This window comes from Cervus elaphus, chromosome 18, assembly GCF_910594005.1.
Source record: "Cervus elaphus chromosome 18, mCerEla1.1, whole genome shotgun sequence".
NCBI lineage: Eukaryota > Metazoa > Chordata > Mammalia > Artiodactyla > Cervidae > Cervus > Cervus elaphus.
In genome coordinates, this window is record NC_057832.1 from 29,687,631 (window position 1) to 29,710,182 (window position 22,552).

General features: G+C 38.5%; 1 protein-coding gene across 1 annotated transcript in view; it reads right to left on the reverse strand.

Annotated features, from left to right (window-relative positions):
• Positions 1-19,150, reverse strand: part of THSD7A (thrombospondin type 1 domain containing 7A) — a 463,607-nt gene extending 444,457 nt beyond the window's left edge. The window contains exon 1 of the mRNA XM_043872412.1: positions 18,865-19,150. Coding sequence (XP_043728347.1) covers positions 18,865-19,024 — 160 coding nt within the window. The 5' untranslated portion in view covers positions 19,025-19,150. The remainder of the gene's footprint in view (positions 1-18,864) is intronic.
• Between the last annotated feature and the right edge of the window lie 3,402 nt (positions 19,151-22,552).

Genomic DNA, 22,552 nt, shown 5'->3' on the forward strand with positions numbered 1-22,552 from the left:
GGCACTAATGTAGAGATCATGAGAATTTAGCAAAAGGACATGTTGAGTATGAGTGCTTAGAGAATTGTAGAGTACCATGACTGCCGAAAAATTCATGCTTTTGAACTATGGTGTTGGAGAAGACTCTTGAGAGTCCCACGGACTGCAAGGAGATCCAACCAGTCCATCCTAAAGGAGGTCAGTCCTGGGCGTTCATTGGAAGGACTGAATCTAAAACTCCAATACTTTGGCCACCTCATGCAAAGAGTTGATTCATTGGAAAAGACCCTGATGCTGGGAGGGATTGGGGGCAGGAGGAGAAGGGGACAACAGAGGATGAGATGGCTGTATAGCATCACTGGCTCAATGGACATGAGTTTGAGTAAACTTCGGGAGTTGGTGATGGACAGGGAGGCCTGGCGTGCTGCAATTCATGGGGTCTCAAAGAGTCGGACACGACTGAGCGACTGAACTGAACTGATGAGAATACAATCAGGAATTGTTATTACACTCACTACGTTGCAAAAACCACCAAATGGGCAACTTCTAAAATTTGTTAACATTTAAATTTTTCATTTCTGTGCATTTTAGATACATATGATTAAGTCATCCACTCATTCTTTAACTTATCACAGCTTTCCCATCCCAACTACTTTTTCTTTACTGAAGATTCACTATATGATCAGATTAAAACCCCAAAAGAAGCTTCTTCCAACTCATCCTATCAAGTGCACTCAAGATTTTTCTTCTAAATGTGATTTTATTTTCATGAAAAATTTTCATGAAATTTTCATGAACACAGCCCCACCAATCAGAAGACAACTGGATTAAAGTTTTACAACACAGATGAAAAAGACATATACCATGCTCTTGGACTGGATGAATCATACTGTCAAAAAGACTATACTACACAAGGAAATCTACAGGTACAGATTCAATGCAATCCCTATCAAATTACCAAAGGTATTTTTCATATAACTAGAACAAAAAATCTTAAAATTTGTATGGAAACACAGAAGACCCCAAACGGTCAAAGCAAGCATGGAAAAGAAAGGTGGAGCTGGCAGAATCAGGCTCCCTGATGTCAGACTATATACTACAGAGCTACAGTCATCAAAACAGTATAGTGCTGGCACAAAAATAGAAACACACATCAGTGAAACAGGATAGAAAGTCTAAAATAAACCCACATACCTAGAGTCAATTAATCTATGACAAAGGAGGCAACACTATTTAAGAGAGGAAGGACAGTCTCTTCAATAAACGATGCTGGGAAGACTGAACAGCCACAAGTAAAAAAAGTGAAATCAGAATATGTTTTAACACCATATGCAAAAATAAATTCAAAATGGATTTAACACCTAAATGTGAGACCAAACATTACAAAACTTTCAGAGGGGAACACAGGCAAAACACTCTCTGACATAAATTGCAGCAATATCTTTTTGATCTGTCTATGAGAATAATGAAAATAAAAACTAAGATAAAGAAATGGGACCTAATTAAACTCAAAAGTTTTTTCAGAGCAAAGAAAACCATAAGCAGAATAAAAAGACAACTCACACAATGGAAGACAATATTTGCAAATGATGTGACTGACAAGGGATTAGTCTCCAAAATTTATAAATAACTTATGTGGCTTAATATCATCAAAACAAACACCCAATCAGAAAATGGGCAGGAGACGCAAATAGCCATTTCTCCAAAGAAGACATACAAATAGCCAAGAAGCGCAAGAAAAGATGTTCAACATCATTAATTATTAGAGAAATGCAAATCGAAACTACAATGAGATATCACCTCACACCAGTCAAAAGGGCTATCACTGAAAAATCCACAGACAACAAATGCTGGAGAGGATGTGGAGACAAGGAAACCCTCCTACACTGTGGTGGGAATGTACATCGGTACAGCCACCATGGAGAGCAGTTTGGAGGTTCCTTAAAGAACTGAAAATAGAGCTATCATAGGTTCCAGAAATCCCACTTTTGGGGGCATACATCCAGAGAAAAACATGGTCCAAAAGAATATACACACCCCAATGTTCACTGCAGCACTGTTTACAATAGGTAAGGCATGGAAGTAACCTAAATGTCCATCAACAGAGGAGTGGATAAAGAAGACGTGGTCCATACATACAGTGGGATATTAGTCATTAAAAAAATGAAATAATGCCATTTGTAGCAACATGGATGGACCTGGAGACTCTCATACTGAGTGAAGAAACTCAGAGAAAGAGAAGTATCATATGATATTGCTTATGTATGGAATCGAAAAAGAAATGATACAAATGAACTTATTTACAAAATAAAAACAGACTCATAGACTTAGAGAATGAACTTATGGTTACCAGTGAGGAAAGGTTTGGGGAAGGGACAGTTTGGGAGTATGGGATTAACATGTACACACTGCTATATTTAAATGGATAATTAACAAGCACCTACTGTATAGAATAGGGGACTCTACTTAATATTATGTAGTAACTTAAATGGGAAAAGAATTTGAAAAGGAATAGATACATGTGTATGTACACTTGTTCATCACAACACTGTTCAACTATACTCTGATATAAAACAAACAGTTAAAAATAATTTTAAAAATAATATGGCTCAGTCTAGCAGTTCCTCAAATGATTAAATATATTTATCATAAAACCCAACAATTTCACTCCTTAGTATATATTCAAGAGAAACAGAAATACATGCCACACCAAAACCTGTACATGAATGTTCTTAGCAGCATTACAGACCAAAACTGGACACAACTCAAATATCCATCAACTGATGAATGGACTTTTAAAATGTGGTATATCCATACAAATGGAGTACTACTTGGCATAAAAAAATAAGTACTACTACATACTACAACATGGATGAACCCTGAAAATATGTTAAGTGAGAGAATCCAGTCACAAAAGATCACATCAAGTATGACTCTATTTATGTAAAATGTCCAGAATAGGTAAACATAAAGAGATGGAAAGTATATTAATACTTGCCGGAGCTGGGTCTGACAGCATAGAATGGGAGTTTGGGAGCAAGGGCTGAGGGGTACAGGATTTCTTTTTGGAGTAATGAAAATGTTTTATAGCTGTTTGTGGTGAAGGATACACAACTCTGTGAATATACCAAAAGCTATTGAATTGCACGCATTAAATGAGTGAACTGTATGGCATCTGAATTATGTCCAATAAAGCTGGTAAAAATGGCTCTGTGACAGCAATTCTAATACTCAGCATACGGCCAATAAGAGTGATTCATCTTATCTACAATGACAAGAGTACAAGAATCACTCTTTCCTCTAATATTCACATTTTTCATTAAATCATCAAACTGATTCAGCTTGTAGATGATTCTATCAAGAGACAAAATTACTTTTGGAAGAATGATCTTGAGATCTCTGAGATCTTTCATCATGATTTGGGACATCATGATGCCCACGGTGTGGAGTGCTTGATCAACCAGGTTTGAAAGTCCACATTATCTGCTCTATAATATTTATTCTCTTCCAGTGGAATATTTCACAGCTCAAGGAGTCCAAAGCCAGTACTTGTATAAAACAAGCCAATAGAACTGAAGAAGTTATATTAAATCTTGCAGTACGGACAGGGAGAGAAATGTATCTTAGCAGCACTCAAAGCTTTCCTTATGAATTATGTGATTCCATAAATCCAAATCCAGTCTGATGGCGCACCAATTAGAGGTGTACAGTCACCACTGCAAGCTGTCAGAAGAAGCTGTTTTATAGCGAGATTGAACTCTATGATCTCCACTGCACTTTTGTGATTACATATACCACCTCAAGGCAGCAAATGCCTTGCTCCTGCTAGTCTCTCTCATTCCAGGGGCATGTTCATTAATAAGAATGAATGAAGCACAGCATGTTAAGTGGAGGGAAATGTTGATGTTCACTGGAAACAGGACTGTTCGATACTTTGATTTTGGAGTTTCATATATTCTCATGTTAGTCATTCTCAAACAAAAAAAAATTTTTTTAATATCTTTTCCATCCTATGGTTAAACCTCACATGTTTAAAGACTTGATATGATGGTCAAACAGACTGTGAACTACTGCCCCATAATCCAACTCTGGCTCACTAGACACTGTATTTGGCACACAGTATTGTCTGTTATGGGCTTCCCTGGTGGTTCAGTGGTAAAGAATCTGCCTGCCAATGCAGGAGACATGGGTTCAATCTCAGGGTCAGGAAGATTCCCTGGAGAAGGAAATGGGGACCCACTTCAGTATTCTTGCCTGGGAAATCTCATGGATAGGAGTCTACAGGCTACAGTCCATGGGATTGAAAAAGAGTTGGACATGACTTAGTGACTAAACAAAACAAATTGTCCCTTTTCTCAGAATTTTTTCAGCTGAATCTCAACTCTAAATGGTGGAACTCAACAGACCCACAGCAGAGTGAGAAGCTGTGTAGTTTCTTTAATTAACCAAGTCTCCATAGAGAAGAGTGAGCTTAACCAGCCTTTATACCATGGCTGGTCCACTTCAGTCATTTATATTCTCTGTCACTGACTTCTCAGACAAATAATACATAGATTTCGGGTTTATTCATTTCAACATTGGTCTAATCAAAACTGCAGAGGAAAAGATAAAATACTAAATCACCCTAATATGTAAACCTGAAAGGATACTCCACTCTTGAAGTAACTGTGTTTAATCAACATTACTTAATAAAGACAGCAATGCTCATAGCAAGTTTGCAATAAGAGCTAGAACAGTTTACTCATACAATCAACAATCTTCTAAAATCCATAAATTCACATTTGACTTATATTTCCAAATATATTTTTATTCTTAGTAATATTTTATCTATCCAAATAGAGTTGGGCTTCTAGATTCCATAAGTCAAATAATTACAAACAGCAGCTAAGCTCCATATGACAGCCTGTTTGCTGTGGACCACACACTACCTTCTTTCTGCTCATACCTCAGAACTTCCTGTTGCCCCTGGACATGTGCATTTACTTTCTTCACAACTGTTCCTCTTTGCCCGGACTTCCCTCTTCAGCCTTTGTCCACTTTGTAAACTGTTTATTTTTCAATTTGTATATTATGCAAATCTTCCCTTCCCTGTCTCCTTCTCTAAGATAATCCCCCCTTCTCATTCTATATTTTTATATGTTTCTGTTTTTTGCAGTAAGTTCACTAAGAATTAATTACTTATTTATCCATGATACGGGAGCTTATGTGGTGGCTCAGACAGTAAAGAAATAGTCCGCAATGCGGGAACCTGGGTTTGATCCCTGGATGGGGAAGATCTCCTAGAGGAGGGCATGGCAACCCACTCCAGTATTCTTGCCTGGAGAGTCCCCATGGACAGAGCAGTCTGGTGGGCTATAGTCCATGGGACCACGAAGAGTTTGACATGACTGAGCAACTCAGCACAGGCACATCCATGATAGGGGACTTCCGAAAGGATGGGTCTATGTGCTGTGTATGTTTGAGCTCTAGCACCTAGCATAGAGCGAGGCATAGGACAGGCTCTAGGCACTTGCCAGTTTTATTGAACCTGATCAACACAAACTGATGAAGAAAAAAGTCACCTTTAAAAAAAAGAAACGTAACTGGAGTCCCTGGAGTTGTATAATGTAGTGGCTCTGAGTAAACTATATTTCCCATAGAAAAAACACATTGGATATATACGTTATACATACACACATGTAGAATAAAACAATAGTTAATCTACATCATTCCACCTGAGGTTGTGACATGTACTGCCTTAATGATAGCCCAATCAGTGTAAACTATCTATGAGAAATACTTCATATAAGCAATGTTACTGGACATTCTGGCCGGCAGTGCTATTAGAAGAAAAGTACTTCTTGGAAATCTGCACAGGGACTGCAGTTTGAAGCCTGCTCAGGCACCAGAGAGGCAAATGCAGGAAGATGGTGAGACATAAAAAGGATCTTAAAATAAAAGCTACAAGTTAGTGGGAGGTAATGCAAGGACTCAGGTAATGAGATCTTATACATGAGTTGGCTCCCGACGAATATTAAATTGGCATACAATTTTCTAAAATAAAGTTTTAATATAAATTTTGTAATTAATATTTTAGTGAAAAGTATTCCTAATTGCATACATTTTTAAAACTCACCTCTATAAATGTTAGATATAAAACACATGTGAGGAGGTATAATAATTTCCATGATACCAGAATACGTGAAGTTCTGTGCAATCATTTAACCATAAATGATTGTGCTATTAGCATGTATATGTCATGTTGCATGCATTCATGTATCTAGGTATGTGTGTGCATGTATATGTATGCTTGTAATGGTACATTAAATTTTTACTGTAATTCTATCACAATTTTATAAATGCTATAAAAATTTAGGGAATATACAGCTAGACAGGTTGTAATTAGAATAAATCTGTAGAATAACCATCTCTCCTCCAAATTGAGAAACCGTTTAATTTCCTTCAGAAGATTTTGAACCACATGTACTGAGGTGTGTGAGTAGGATATTTATATATACACAAGATGTGCACATACATGACACATACATTTACACGCGGGGGGGACGAAAGGAGTGAGGGAGCGAAAGAGATAACGTATTATAGAGAGGAAAGAGAACCTTGAGAAAGGAAGCCTCAGCGCTGTCTGTGCATTTCCTACACCCTTTCACTCACAGCATCACAGACCAGGAAAGTCTTGCCAAGAATATTCTTAGGTGTTTTCACACAAAGGAATTTTGGAACACACTGCCCCAGTTAAGGAGTCACACCTCCAGCATTCTTTACATGACAAAGATATGCACCATCACAGTAAAAATAAAACCCTAAGGTAGAATGTCTCTGTTTTAGAACTACTTTGAAAACTCTGCAAAGAGCAAAACTGAGGCTTTTGCAACTACATGGGTGGCTCTGACAGCAGGTAGAAAGAAGAGCAACATCAATTGCAGAGAATCTTGAAATGCAGATGCAAGAAAGAAAGAAGAATCAAACTGAAGGAAAGAATGCAGAGAGATCCAGGAAACAAACCCCATCCCAGAGAGGAGGCATCCATAGCTCACAGCAGGATCACGCCGAGTCAGAGAGAATGTTTATGAGCACTGATGTGTGCCAGGCATCACCTAAGTGCACTACAGGTTTCTCTCAAGTTACCCTTAAAACAACCTGGAGGGGTAGATACTAACCTCATACATATGGTATGTCTGAGGAACAAGAGCAGAGAGATCAGAGATCACATTCTCAATAAACAACAAAATTAGGTCAAGATTCATGTCTATCCAGCTCGAAAGTCTCCACGGGAACATCCCTTTCTATTTATTACATACACGTGCAAACGCGCACACATACATTTATTTAACTGCTGAGCAATCAAGTGTTTATTTCATTTCAAGATATGGGTTCAATTCTCTGCAACCACTCTCACTCATTGTCAAAGGGAAGTACTGAATGCAGAAAACTCAAAATGATTTTTACATAGTGGAACCCAAACTGGCACCATTTGCGTTCTGATGCCCTTCTTTAGCAGGCATGCTATAGAACATACTTGCAAACCTATCCGTCTACAATACTCAGGATGTCCAGCTATTGCTCAGTTCAGTTCAGTTCAGTCACTCAGTCATGTCCGACTCTTTGCGACCCCATGAACGGCAGCACACCAGGCCTCCCTGTCCATCACCAACTCTCGGAATTTACTCAAACTCATGTCCATTGAGTTGGTGATGCCATCCAACCGTCTCAGCCTCTGTCGTCCCCTTCTCCTCCTGCCTTGAATCTTTCCCAGCATCAGGGTCTTTTCAAATGAGTCAGCTCTTCACATCAGGTGGCCAAAGTATTGCAGTTTCAGCTTCAGCATCAGTCCTTCCAATGAACACCCAGGACTGATCTCCTTTAGGATGGACTGGTTGGATCTCCTTGCAGCCCAAGGGACTCTCAAGAGTCTTCCCCGGCCCCACAGTTCAAAAGCATCAATTCTTCCACGCTTTCATTATAGTCCAACTCTCACATCCATACACGACTACTGGAAAAACCACAGTCTTGATGAGACAGACCTTTGTTGGCAAAGTAATGTCTCTGCCTTTTAATATGCTATCTAGGTTGGTCATAACTTTCCTTCCAAGGAGTAAATATCTTTTAATTTCATGGCTGCAGTCACCAGCTATTGCTACTGCTGTAATAATCTAAAGGATAACTTCTCACCCAGACTGTCACAATTAGATCGCCCCACATTGGCCATATACCATAGGTTAAATTATTCCAACCACATAGTCCACACCTGTGCCTGATACATTTGCTTGGAAAAGCTAACTTTCTATCAGGCTCTCTCACCAGAGCAATTTGGTGGCTATATTTCTACCCTTGTGCACACAAACTACCCATTCTGAGTCATCATCCTACTACTCCCATTCTGGTGGTGCTCAGCACTCTGTGTCTATAGGAAGGTCTGTGGGAGTAATCTGACTGGCAGACTAACCTTGACAGCTTGGTTCTCAGGTCAACTTCCCCATGGCTTCAGGACAGTGAACCTCCCCTGTTCCCCAGAAGTTCAGAAGGATATTGCACCTCAATTTTCTGCCGGCTCCTGGCTTCCTCCATGCAAGAACAAGTGGATAGGTAGCTATGTACGTGATTTATGAACCAGACTGGAGTGAGTTAGAGATATAAGACATTCACAGTACACTTAAAAATCTCACAAGCTTGCAGGCTGCTGTATCAGGCCATTTGCTTCTCTTTCAAGATATTGTCCGTCGCTCTCAAACTCTCTCCCAAAGTTTCCCACTCAGGGCAGAACTCGACCAAGTATACACCCACCTCCATTAATTCTTTATTTAACTCCCATATATGTTTTCTCTTTATATGAACAATTGTGTTTCACTGTGGGACACATTATCAGGGCAACAAGAAGAATGGAGTATGTGCAGCACAGCCTGGATTGAGGCTTTGAACTCCATAAGTAAGAGTTCTACTGACTTGTGCTACTTTCATTCATGTGATGAAAAGAATGCAGATCCCTCCTCCAACTAATAAAAAAATTTAAAAAAAAAAAAAAAAATTAAAAAAATTAAAAAAAACAAAACAAAACAAAACAAAACAAAACAAAAAAAAAAGAATGCAGATCCCTTACCAGAGAAGACATGTAGATGACAAGATGAAAAGATAATGCTCAACATCATATCTCTCATTAGGGAATAGCAAGTGAAAATAACAAGAAAATATAACTGATGCCTATTTAAATAGCTAAAACTCAAAACACTGACAACATGGCTAGGATGCAGAGCAAGAGGGATTTTCACTCACTGCTGGCAAGAATGCAAAATGGTACAGTTTGGAAGACAGTTTGACAGTTCCTTAGAAAACTAAACATACTCTTACCATATGATCCAGCAATCACACTCCCTGGTATTTACCCAAAAGAGCTAAAAAATCAGGTCCACACAAAATCTGCATATGGATGTTTAAAGCAGCTTTATTCATAATTTCTAAAACTTGGAAGCAATCAAGATGTCATTCAATAGGTAAATGGATAAACCATGCTATAGCCACACAATGGAATATTGAAAAAAGTATTGTATATTAACATACATATATGGAATCTAGAAAAATGGTACTGATGAATGAATTTGTAGGGCAGGAATAGAGATGCAGGCATAAAGAACATACTTGGGACACAAAGGGGTAAGGAGAGGATGGGATGGATTGAGAGAATAGCATTGAAACATGTATATCCCCATATGTAAAATGGATTGCTAATGAAAATTGTTGTAAAACACAGGGAGCTCAATCTGGCGCTGGGTGACAACCTAGAGGCGGGGATAGCTGGTCGGGGGAGGTTCAAGAGGGAGGGGACATATGTATACTTATGGATGATTCATGCTGTTGTATGGCAGAAGCCAACGCAACGTTATAAAACAATTATCATTCAATTAAATATAAATTTAAGAAAATAAATGAGTTATCAAACCATGAAAAGAACGGAGGAACTTAGATCACATTATTGAGTGAGAATAAATCTGAAAGGGCCACATACTGTAAGATTCCAACTGCATGACAGTCTTGAAAAAGCCTATGTATGGATAGAGCAAAAACACCAGTGGTTACCAGCAATTTGGGAGGAGAGATGGACAGATGTAGAGATGAACATGTGAAGCATAAAGGATTTTTTAGGGCTGTGAACCTACTTTGTATGACACTGTAATAGTCCATACCTATACTAGAGAATACATGTCATTATGTATTTGTTCAAAATCAACCAAAGTACATTAGCGTGAACCCTCATATAAAATGAACTATAACACAAACTATGGACTTTAATTAATAATAATGCATCAATATTGGCTCATCAATTTTAACAAATGTACCACACTGGTGTAAGATGCTAATAATAGGGAGAATTGGAGAGAGGATGAGGGGTGTATATGGGAACTCTGAACTTCCGCTTAATTTTCTATAAACCTAAACTGCTCAAAAATAAAGCCTATTAAAACATAGCTCTTAAAAGAATGTAAATGATTTGCCTGTTTTTTCTCTCCTTGTTTTATTGTTCTCTCTTGCGTCTTACTTTCTTTCCAAGTTTTAGCAGTCATTCATAGCTTCTCCTGAATTAACTGATGTCACACCTTCTACATGAACCATCTCTCTTTCTGATGGCTCCTGGAACATGAGCCCATCTGAACATTACTTGATTACATGTGCCATTTGAAAATGGTTGTCTTTATATTGTCTTTATTTGTGATTTTCTCCATCTGCCCTTATTTCATTTCTTTTCTCATAGTACAGCTGATTCAATAATATAGAGCCAATAAAAATGATATCCCAAAGATTATGATTTCACATGTTAAATTATGCAAAATACCAATTAGCTCAATAGTTCTTCTAGAAGATGAGAAGATATCTTTTTGGTTAGGTGCAAGGACATATCAGAAGCAATAGACATTACTTTTGGTGTCACTGTTTTTGTTTTTGTTTTTTTTTTTTCTAGTAAATGATCCCTTAAGAGAAGGGATTATTTATTTATTTATTTATTTTTCATTGATATGAATCAGCCATAGATTTACACTTATTCCCCATCCCGATCCCCCCTCCCACCTCCCTCTCCACCCGATTCCTCTGGGTCTTCCCAGTGCACCAGGCCGGAGCACTTGTCTCATGCATCCCACCTGGGCTGGTGATCTGTTTCACCATAGATAGTATACATGCTGTTCTTTTGAAACATCCCACCCTCACCTTCTCCCACAGAGTTCAAAAGTCTGTTCTGTATTTCTGTGTCTCTTTTTCTGTTTTGCATATAGGGTTATCGTTACCATCTTTCTAAATTCCATATATATGTGTTAGTATGCTGTAATGTTCTTTATCTTTCTGGCTTACTTCACTCTGTATAAGGGGCTCCAGTTTCATCCATCTCATTAGGACTGATTCAAATGAATTCTTTTTGACGGCTGAGTAATATTCCATGGTGTATATGTACCACAGCTTCCTTATCCATTCATCTGCTGATGGGCATCTAGGTTGCTTCCATATCCTGGCTATTATAAACAGTGCTGCGATGAACATTGGGGTGCACGTGTCTCTTTCAGATCTGGTTTCCTCAGTGTGTATGCCCAGAAGTGGTATTGCTGGGTCATATGGCAGTTCTATTTCCAGTTTTTTAAGGAATCTCCACACTGTTTTCCATAGTGGCTGTACTAGTTTGCATTCCCACCAACAGTGTAAGAGGGTTCCCTTTTCTCCACACCCTCTCCAGCATTTATTGCTTGTAGACTTTTGGATAGCAGCCATCCTGACTGGTGTGTAATGGTACCTCATTGTGGTGTCACTGTTTTAAGTACTCACGTTCCCTCCCCTCTCCTTCCTGGGTTATTTTTAATTGTTATAAGTGAAGTGAAGTGAAAGTGGCTCAGTCATGTCCAATTCTTTGCGACTCCATGGACTGTAGCCTGCCAGGCTCCTCTGTCCATGGAATTCTCTAAGCAAGAATACTGGAATGGGTAGCTGTTCCCTTTTTCATGGGATCTTCCCAACCCAGGGATAGAATCCGAATCTCCTGTATTGCAGGCGGATTCTTTGTGGTCTGTACCACCAGGGAAGCCCAAGAATACTGGAGTGGGTAGCCTATCCCTTCTCCAGGGGATCTTCCTGATCAGGAATCGAATTGGGGTCTCCTGCATTGCAGGTGGATTCTTTACCAGCTGAGGTACCAGGGAAGCCCAATTGTTATAGCTCTTCCTTTAAAAAAAATACTTTTCTTATTGCTTAGGTATTTGGGCATTAAAGGCAAATTCCTTTATTTTTCATCATTTTAGTTCATTCTGAAGTGTCAAGTGTAAAGTTCCAATGAAGAAAATTAGAAAAAATTCTCTATCTTATGACTCACTGGCACCTCTAACTCACACTCCATGATACGCTTGTGATAGGAAAGATGTATTTTCCTGGATGCCACTTCCCCAGTGCTTCTGTTATTAAGGACCTCGCTAATGTGCCTTTATATTAGGAAGCCTGGAGGCTTCCACACTCCCATTCTAGAAAGACCCACTGTCCAGTGTCATCATGCAAACTTAAATCAGAGATTGACAGGCTTCATTTCTGCCTAAAAGGATTCAAAGCATATCACACTTCCCCAATAACCTAATCAGAATGTCAGCACCTCACCCTACCCGTCTCTTCCCACCTTTTGTTATATAACAACAAAAGGCAGAAAAAGACCTCAGTATGTGCTGCTCCACAGAATTCTTAATCTCAGTCTGGACTGGACCTTTTATTATTTTACAAACCAGATGTTCAGTTGCTCACTTGTGTCCAACTCTTTGTGACCCTATGGACTGTAACCCTCCAGGCTCCTCTAGTTCATGGGATTATCCAGGCAAGAATAGTGGAGTAGGTTCCCATTTCCTTCTCCAGGGTAGCTACCTATAATTTGCATTAGGAGTGATAGGTGTTACCACAGTCCATTGAGCTATAAAACCTTCACAAATCCTAAGCATTTGAATTTTGGACCAAATAATCAATAAGCTCATAATAAAACTGGAGCACTAAATGTGTTATGTATGCTAAGAAAGATGAGCAGGAAAATAGGACACAAACTGTAGATTTTTATTTATTTAAATAATCACCTAAGATGTTAAACAAATCATAAACCACAAGCAATTCTACTGTGAATATATTTAATTTGGAAATCACTGGTGACACCGATAATTGCAAGAATGTGCAATTTCAGATTCCGAAGAAATCCTAAGAAACTACACAAAATAAAGTATAAAAATTATATTTATATAATTCACCCTGAATTTGCAGCTCACAATATTTTGATGGTCTTTGGTCCATGTTGTCTACATGTAAGAGCCAAAGTAATTAAATAACAACAAAAAAAAGACAAGTCTACAATAAAACATTTCTTTCTAGATTTGGTTTGTTTGTCCTGGTGTTTCTTAGTTGGAGAAAACAGAATAATGTGTTGGATCAGTAAAATTCCTTCAAGTTATGCCACTTTTAGGAGAGAAAAAGGTAAAGAATGGGAAAAGAATTAACATTTTTTTAAAATATAGTCACTATATTTTAGGTACTGTGCTAAACAGTATTTACTACCTTTTAAAACTCTACAAATGCCCTCTCATTTCACAACCCCTGTCACCAGTCTAAGGTAAGAAAAAAAGTCAGATATAAGTAATTTCACCAATAAGGCAGAGGCAAGATTTAAAATGATTTGTCTGATTTCAGAGTCCACGGTCTTCCCATTCTACAATGCTGCTTCTCTTATAATTTGTTGGACTATCTAGCACTATAATTGTATCAATTTGCAATTTCTAGTGCATTTACAAAAAACAGATTCTTTACAGAAAGCTAAGGCACTATTAGACTTACTATGGGTCATAAAATTAAGTAACCATTCTATTATATAATAGAATAATAGCAATAATATACCTTAACATTCATTGAAGTCCCAATATGTATGAAGTTCTACTAATATATACACATGTTATTATACTTAATCCTCAAAAAACCCCTACAGAAAACAAGATGTTTATCCATACTGGGGATGAAAGAAAATATTCAGGGTGATGAAATAATTTAGGTACCATGACAAAAACATTCTGATCTATGTTATTCCAAATTAATTGGCGTTGATGCCCACACTCTGTCCATCCCTCCCTCTGCTCCATCTCTATTCTTCATTTAATAAGCAAACTGTGTCACATTCCAAATTAAGACAAATTATAATCACAACTGAAATGCAAACTTTTTTTTAAGATAATGTCCCCCTTACGTTCCTACTACCTGGAATAACATTCCTCTCTCCTATGTTATTTAATGAATGGTAAGACTAGGATGGCTATTTTTTCATATACATTGCAGAATATTTTATATTAGTACAGAAAGAAAAAAAGGATAATACCTGTTTTTATTTTAAACTGATGAAACAATTATTTTATGTGCAATTAACCGTGTAAAACACAAAGTGACAGTCATTAATAGCACTGTCTCGCACTGGATGAACTCAGGTCAAAAGTGCCTAATGTGAGAATTTCCTTGAGAAAAAACTCAGAACTAATTATATATACATCCTCATCACCTGATTCTGAAAAATGGCTAGTATCTGAAGCTGTATCTGAAGCTGTGTGGCTAGGGTGTAGGTGAAGCTGCAATATGTTGGTCACCTGATGTGAAGAACTGACTCATTGGAAAAGACCCTGATGCTGGGAAAGATCGAAGACAGGAGGCGAAGGGGATGACAGAGGATGAGATGGTTGGATGGCATTACCGACACAATGGACATGAGTTTGATTAAGCTCTGAGAGTTGGTAACAGACAGGGAAGCCTGGAATGCTGCAGTCCATGGGGTCACAAAGAGTCGGAAATGACTGAACAACTGAACTGAAGTGTGCATCTATTTCTTGGATTTTAGTGTAATTTCATTGTTATAAAAATAAATTCAATTATTTCATTAAAACTTTTTTGAAAATATATATCTGCAGCCTAAATTGATTAAAGTTGGATGTATTTACCATTTTCTGCCTGACTCATGTTAAGCCAGTCATACTTTGTTCAATTCATTTCATTTGGAATTGCTCGGTGAATATAATTAGCCATAATTATTATTGAAACAATTCCATACTCAAGAATATTAAAAAGTAAAAAAACTAACACTTATCAGTAACAGTAATTATTCACCTTCCAATAATGTAAGTTCTCTAACTCTGCATACATGAAATATGTTTTTCAAGTTTTAAAAGTTACCTTTTAACTGTACATAAAACTATTGAAACATTTACTTTTATAATATAATATATTTTGGGTTTTCTCTCTGTTGAAAAGCAACAGTGTTGTGGAAAGGCTTAAATACCACTTGGTTGTATCAATACTATAACTTTCCCACTATCTGGTTTATTATTCAACCAAGATTCTATCTCTACCATTCTACTTAAAATGTCTTTTCCCAAAAGAATTATCTTATTAGTTCCTTCTTTCACTTGATCTTTTCTGAAATATTTCATAATCCCTTTCCAGACTCTCGGAAATGTCTTACACTTTGTGCCCCATTCCCTTCTGAAGATATCTTCTTCATTTAGCACCTACTGGCATTTTCTTTGGACCTGTTCTGACTACACATTGTCAGGCTCTTTCAACAGTTTCTCTCTCATTGAGGTTGTTGTAGTTAAGTCACATCCTCCTTTTTTGCGACCCCATAGACTATAGCCCACCAGGCTCCTCTATCCATGGGATTTCCCAGGCAAGAATACTGGAGTGGGTTGCCATTTCCTTTTCCAGAGGACCTTCCCAACCAGAGGGGCTGAACCAGAGTCTCCTGAACTGGCAGGATGATTCTTCACTGCTGAGGCCACCAGGGAAACCCCACCCATTAGCCTATAAAATTGCCCAAACCATAAAAACTAACCAAGTCATATTTCAGGGCCTCTTGCCTTCTGAGATGGCCCACATTCTGGTCTGTGGAGTGTGTTTTTCTCTAAATAAATCCACTTCTTACCTATCAACTATCTCTCATTAAATTCTTTGGCAATGAGGCAAGAACCTAAAATTTACCAGGAAAAGCTACTCTGCTCTAAGTTATAATGGCTTCCACCAGCTTATAGGTTAGATTATAATATCTTTCTCATAGGTTTAAAGTTTTGTTACAATCTGGCCCAACTCATCTCATTAGCACTAAATCTATTCATTCCCATCAAATATTCCAGACTTGAGCTACAATACTTATAAGACCTATGAATATTGTATTGTCATGCTTTACATTTTTATTGTTTCCTTCTATCAGCTATACAACTTCTTTGCTCTCATAGTGTTCTGTTCATGAGTATGGTATGCCATGTTCCAAGTGTTGTATATTATTCAACCGGACTCTGTTGGGGGCAGGGAAAACAGTGTCTTAATCATCTACCACAATGACTTCACGTAAGTCACACAGTGAGTCCTCAACAACTCTTTGTTGTGAACTGACTTAAAAAAATTAATTCAAAACACCTTATACATTAAACTTTCCAATAATATATACTATATATCCTAAACCTTACGCATTATGTACATATGTATCCTATATGTATATATACGTGTTTAAATATTATATATATGTATAGATGCATACAGCTATGTTTATGCTGTATGTATGTGCATATGTGCACATACTTTAGGGTTGAAAAAGCCTTTAAATATCATCTTTCCTAGTCAGTAAATATCACAAAATAGGAAACCAAGAACTAAAGTCATTGAATGACCTTGCCAACATTCTAAAACTTGATAGTGCCAAACACAGTGTTAAGTTCCTCTCTCAGCTCTTCATCCAGTGTACTTTTCACTAAATCACTTTAATTCAATGATCTCACCAATAATGTGATTCTAAATAATCTGCTCTAGCAAGACCAAGCTTATCCCACCAGAATCTTAAGACTGTCTCACCTCATTTTCTCTCCCAAATCCCTGCCTGTCTCCTTAGTGCCATCAAATGAGGAACACTTATGATTCTATCATCTCTGTATTTTTATTTACATTTATCCTTCTTCTTTAATATTCCCTATTTCCTCTGATAACTACTCTCAGTTCCTTCATAGATATGGTAAATTCTACTTTCCCTCCAGAAAAAGATAAAAAGGTCCTTATCTTGCTCTCCTGTTTAATTCACCTTTTTTTTTTTTTCACCAAACCAAGGCTCACCATAAAACAGATTATATTATCCTCATCACACTAGCTTATATCTGCTCATGCACATAACTCTAAAGTTTAAAGATTACATTCTCATCACTCACTCATTTGATCTTCATATGAGGAATAGTCAGGAGGTCATATTTACAGGCAGATGAGTAAACTGGAGATCAAAAGTTAAGTGACACTCCAATGTTCCTGAAGGGAGCAACAGCTGGAACAGACACTGAAATCAAGGTCTCCATATCCTTGCTCTTCTGAGCTTCCCACTAGTTTAAACTGTTTATTGGCTTATGTTTCCATCACAACATTGATATTGACACATATTGGCCGATTGTGTACAGTGAATGCTGCCTAGACTCATCTTTGATCTGAATTGCTGCTCAGCTCTTAGTACTTTAAAAGTATAAATTTGAACCCTGGCTTTAGCTAAATCAGAGATCTTCAACTCTTTACTTCAAATTGAAAAAAAAAATTTATTTGATTTCATCTTTATCAACTAATCAGTCGATCTTTAAACTTCAAGTGGTAACAAGAACGACTCACACTAATATCCAAAAGGCTTTTCTAAACATGTGTACATGTGTGTTATTTCATGCAACATTCTGAGGCAAATTATGTACTTTGGCTTTAGGCAAGTTTCTATTCAATCTCTTCACTAAGTTGCTACACAGATGCAACATTTTTTTATTTAAAAAACCAGGATATCAATGTTATTATAGTGCAGACTAATCTGTCTCTGCCTTAGAGCTCTAAAAACAGCTGAAGTCAGGTAGGAGTCACTCTCTGTAACTCGTTTGTGATCCCATGACCAATAATATACCTTCCCTACTCATATCTACTGCATCCTTCTCTTAATGTTTAGGCACTGCCAAGAAACTCTTAATCATCCCTAGCCAGAAGCATTAAGCATAATGCTTCCCACTATCTTCCTATAAACCAGAAGTTTCAGGTCAGCTGAAGAATTCTCAGTGTCCTTTAGAGGAGAGAGGAGCCCCGGGAGAGGAGTGGTAATTCCTCATTTGGTATTGTTTTCCTGCCTGTCACTGCCCCACCAGGACCTCTAGTCAGCACTTTGCTGGGAGATTCCAAGGGGCAATTAGTTGCTTGCTTTTCTTGGCTGGTTGAAAACAAAGCAAAAAAAAATTTTTCAAGACAGGAAAAGTTTAAACCTAAACATCCTAACCATTACACACTTTTAAAAACCCCACAATTCACTCATTAAGAATGGAGCTTTACAAGGTCTCAGCCAGCTCATTGGCGCCCCATTTGCCTTTAACTGTTAGACATGCCCTCACTTGGCTCGTTTCCACGTGTCCCACATAAGCTGCACTTAAAATTTAAGTCTGTATCCGTATACATCATGGCATGGAGCGAACTGTTTGCCTTAACACAGGATAAAAACCGGGGCTAAATGTTTGCTTGCTCTTTGCCAGAAATATATTTAAGAAAGTCCTAGCAGAATGAGAACAGAGAGGTTAAAAATATTGCACTTAATTATGAAAGTGCAGCGTTGGTTGCCCTCATTAACTATGAAGCTGTGAGGGAAATATCATTCCAGTGACTCACTAATGCCTTTTAGTTATTAGGTTCTTCTTTCCTAACAGCCTCGGACACGACCTAATTCGCGTCCTAGGAATCATACTTTTTACCTTAGGATCCCAGCACACCCAGGTCACCAAGAAGCACAGGGGTCCCTCCTGAAGCCCAGCAGTTTCGTGGTGTGGACCCAGACGCGGAGATGGGAAGCACGGGGGGCTCCATTCCACTTACCAGTCTTCCACAGATAGAGGATGGGTGCCTCCGCCTCGCCCGGCGCCGCAGCCCCGCGGGCGCCCGGGCAGAGCAGCAGCAGGAGGAGCGGCAGGGCGGCCGGGCGCCGGCCCGCAGCGCCCGGGCTCCGGGACGCCGAGCGCCCCGCTGGCAGCCCCATGCCGCCCGCAGCCGCTCCAGGGTCCGGATCGCTGAAGGGGACGCGGCGGGCAGGGAATGTTCCTTCGCCCTCGGAATGTCTTCCCAAGTACAGAACGCAAAGCTCTTTCCCGCTATTGTTCGTTTTCGTGTCAGATGAAAAGGAGGGAAAGCGCGTTTAACACCGGGGAACAATAGCGTCTGCGGTGGCCGCCGCCGCCGCCGCTGGCGGGGATGCTGCCGCCGCTGCCATTCCGCGCAGAGTGGCAGGTCCTGGCGGCGAGGGAGGCAGCCGTCCGCAGGGGGCCCCAGCTGACGGAGCAGGTCCTGCAGTCCGGGAGGCAGCGCGCCCCCGCCGCAGCCGGCGGGAGAGAGAGGAGGGGGCGTGAGCCGACCCGGCACCGAGGGCGCTGCAGGCGGGGGGCGGCTAGAGCGCCAGGGGGAGAGAGGAGGCGAGTGCCCCAGAGAGGGGACACCCGGATCCAACACACCCAAAGAACTCCGGTGCACATGGCGTGATGAAATATGTTTGGAGGGATACACCAATAAAAAGAATCATCACCCGACAGGCTTCGGCATGACAAATAACAGGCATTGAAATTCATCGTCATCCAAGGAGTCAAATGCTAGATCCAGTGGCCTGTTCTTAGTATATATTTCTTTACACAAAGCATCAGTGGTTCTGAATTACTTTATGTGGGGAGCAGTACTTATCACCAGACGTGAAAAACATAGGAAAACAGCAGAAATATTTACTTGCTGTTGAAAGGCATTTAAACTTTTTAAAATCTTCCTTTTTTAACTTAATTCTATCTTCAATAAAAATATGAGCAGTACTGATCTGTTAGAAATCAAAGTACATTGTCTTTTAACAGCCTTTAAAACCGAATTAGTATTAATAAGTATCACTGTGATACCTAATTATATGGATAACATTTTACAAAAACTAATCGTAACATTATATTTCACATATAAAATTATATTTTATAAAATATTTTATATTTATATAAATATTAAAGTGCTATCCCTTTATCCTCTGTCAAAATTATGTTACTTTTAAGGATTCACACAGTTCTGAGTAAAATTAAAGAACAAATTGAGTTTTCATTTGTGTATCTCCAAATTAGTAAATTCTTTACTTAAAAATATTTGACACTGATTTCTCATAACACTACTGTAGGAAAAGTGTCTTTATATAATTTAATGGGTTTGGACCTTTTGTTCTTTGTTTTCTCCTTCTTAAACCAGTAGTAATAAAGAAATGTGTGTGAAGTCTGATAATGCTTTGCCCTTTCTCTCTTCTCCCCAATAATAACCTCTACTAATTCATTTCCTAGTAAAGCTAAAATAATATCAAGGCATTTAGCCAATTAAAAACCAGGCAAAAAAGAAAGCCAAAGAAAACTATTCACATCCAGTCAGCAATATTTGGCCAAATAAAATAAAATCTAAAAAGCAGGAAAACTACTCTTTATGAATTTACTCCATCAGCATAGCCAAGCAAAGAGTTTAAAATGAGGAAGCTACTGTTCCTGAAAGAGGAAACCTTCCATAAAGCTCTCTTGGGAAGCCTGTCGTTTTGCAGATCATTCCAGACACAGCCCTGCTGCATGCATTAGATTAAAAGCAGGTTTGATCAAATAATTTCTAGGTCCTGCCTATTTAAGCATTCTGACATCAGAGGAAATTAGCAATGTTGAAGGTTGCAAATTTGGTCTTTGTTTACTTTCCACTCTGTTAGGCCTCTAAGAGGGAATTAAAAGCTCAGAGAGCCTTCCCTCTGTGAGTCTGTGATTAGGAGAGATAAGCTAGTGTGGATTACTATTTCTTCACTGGTGAAAAATAGTAGGCAACCATCAAGAGATTATAGGTTGATAAAGGATACAAAAAAACCTGATTCCAACTTGTGTGTGGCTGCCTGGAAGAGCACTTGTTTCAACAGTTAGACCAAAGAAGAGAATAGGATTTGCTATAGCTTCCTTGGTTCTGTCTTCTTAGAGAACACTCTGTAATACCACTCTACAAAGGCAGTGTTTTCCTATCCTGTTTCATTTCTCAGATGTTAGGGTGATAAACCCTAAAATCCTCTACTTCTGGCACAAACAGCATTCAAAGTACTCAGTTAATCAGCCCATTCTAAGCAATCTTGGGAATTCCCAAACCAATCCACCAAGTAGAAAGTCATTAAATAACAGAAGACAGAATCTAAGGAGTGAAGCTAGGACAATTTGATGTACAGGATAATGACCTAGCCCTTTGAAAAGCTATTAGATGCTATACTTAATCGCTTAATGTCAAAAGAAAATTTAAGATTCTGGTTTTTATATATATCCATAGTTGTATAATAATTCCTCAGCTGGTCAAGAGTTAAAACATCATGGCTACACTTTCAAGCATTATACAGAACGGGGGACTGGTGCTAATTCCAAATCTGCTGTGATTTAAAATACACAACTAGGGCTCATATTCTGCTGCAGTGTTTGAAACCAGCCAACAACTGGTTTCCTTCTTTTAATTTCAATTTACACAAAGCTTAAAGATTACTCCAAATAATATTATTCAGCCATAAAAATGAATGAAATAATGCTATATACAGCAACATGGATGGAGCTAGAGATTATCGTACTAAGTAAAGTAAGTCAGGCAAAGACGACCATCATATGATACCACTTATATGTGGAATCCACAAAATTATACAAATGAAGTTATTTACAAAATAGAAATAGAGTCATAGATAGAAAACAAACTCATGGCTATCAAAGAGGAAAGGGGGATAAATTAGGAATTGGGGATTAACAGATATACACTGTACTTAGTTGATCAATCATGTCTGAATCTTTGTGACCCCCATGGACTGTAACCTGCCAAGCTCCTCCCCAAGAATCCATGGGGATTCTCCAGACAAGAATACTGGAGTGGGTTGCCATGCCCTGATCCAGGGGATCTTTCCAATCCAGAGATTGAACCCAAGTCTCCCACATTGCAGGCAGATTCTACTGTCCGAGCCACCAGCGATGCCCTGCTGTCTATAAAATAGATAAATAACAAGGGCCAGTTGTATAGCACAGGGGACTATATTTACTATTTTGTAATAACCTATACTGGAAAAGAATTTGAAAAATAATAGATATATACCTATGTGTATGACTGAATCATTTCGCTGGACACCAGAAACATTTGTAAATCAACTATATTTCAATTAATGATTTTTTAAATTTTAAACAGTTAAAAAAAATCACTGCAGATACACGCACATGCACAATTAGTAATAGAACCTCTGGACAAGGTTACAGAAACTAAGTCATAGAAACATTTGTCTCCACCACTGACACATATGTTATCTATAACAATGTCATTATTGCACTTGAGGACAAAAATGTATGGGTCTCTGAGGACAGATAAATGATATATATATTCAGATACATGTTCCTTTGTGAAAGCTATAGTATCCAGTTAGATAAATCTTACCGATAAAACTGAGAAACAGCAAGAGACAGCAAGACACAGCAATCTTTGTTTTCTAGCATATGACATAAATAACACACAAATG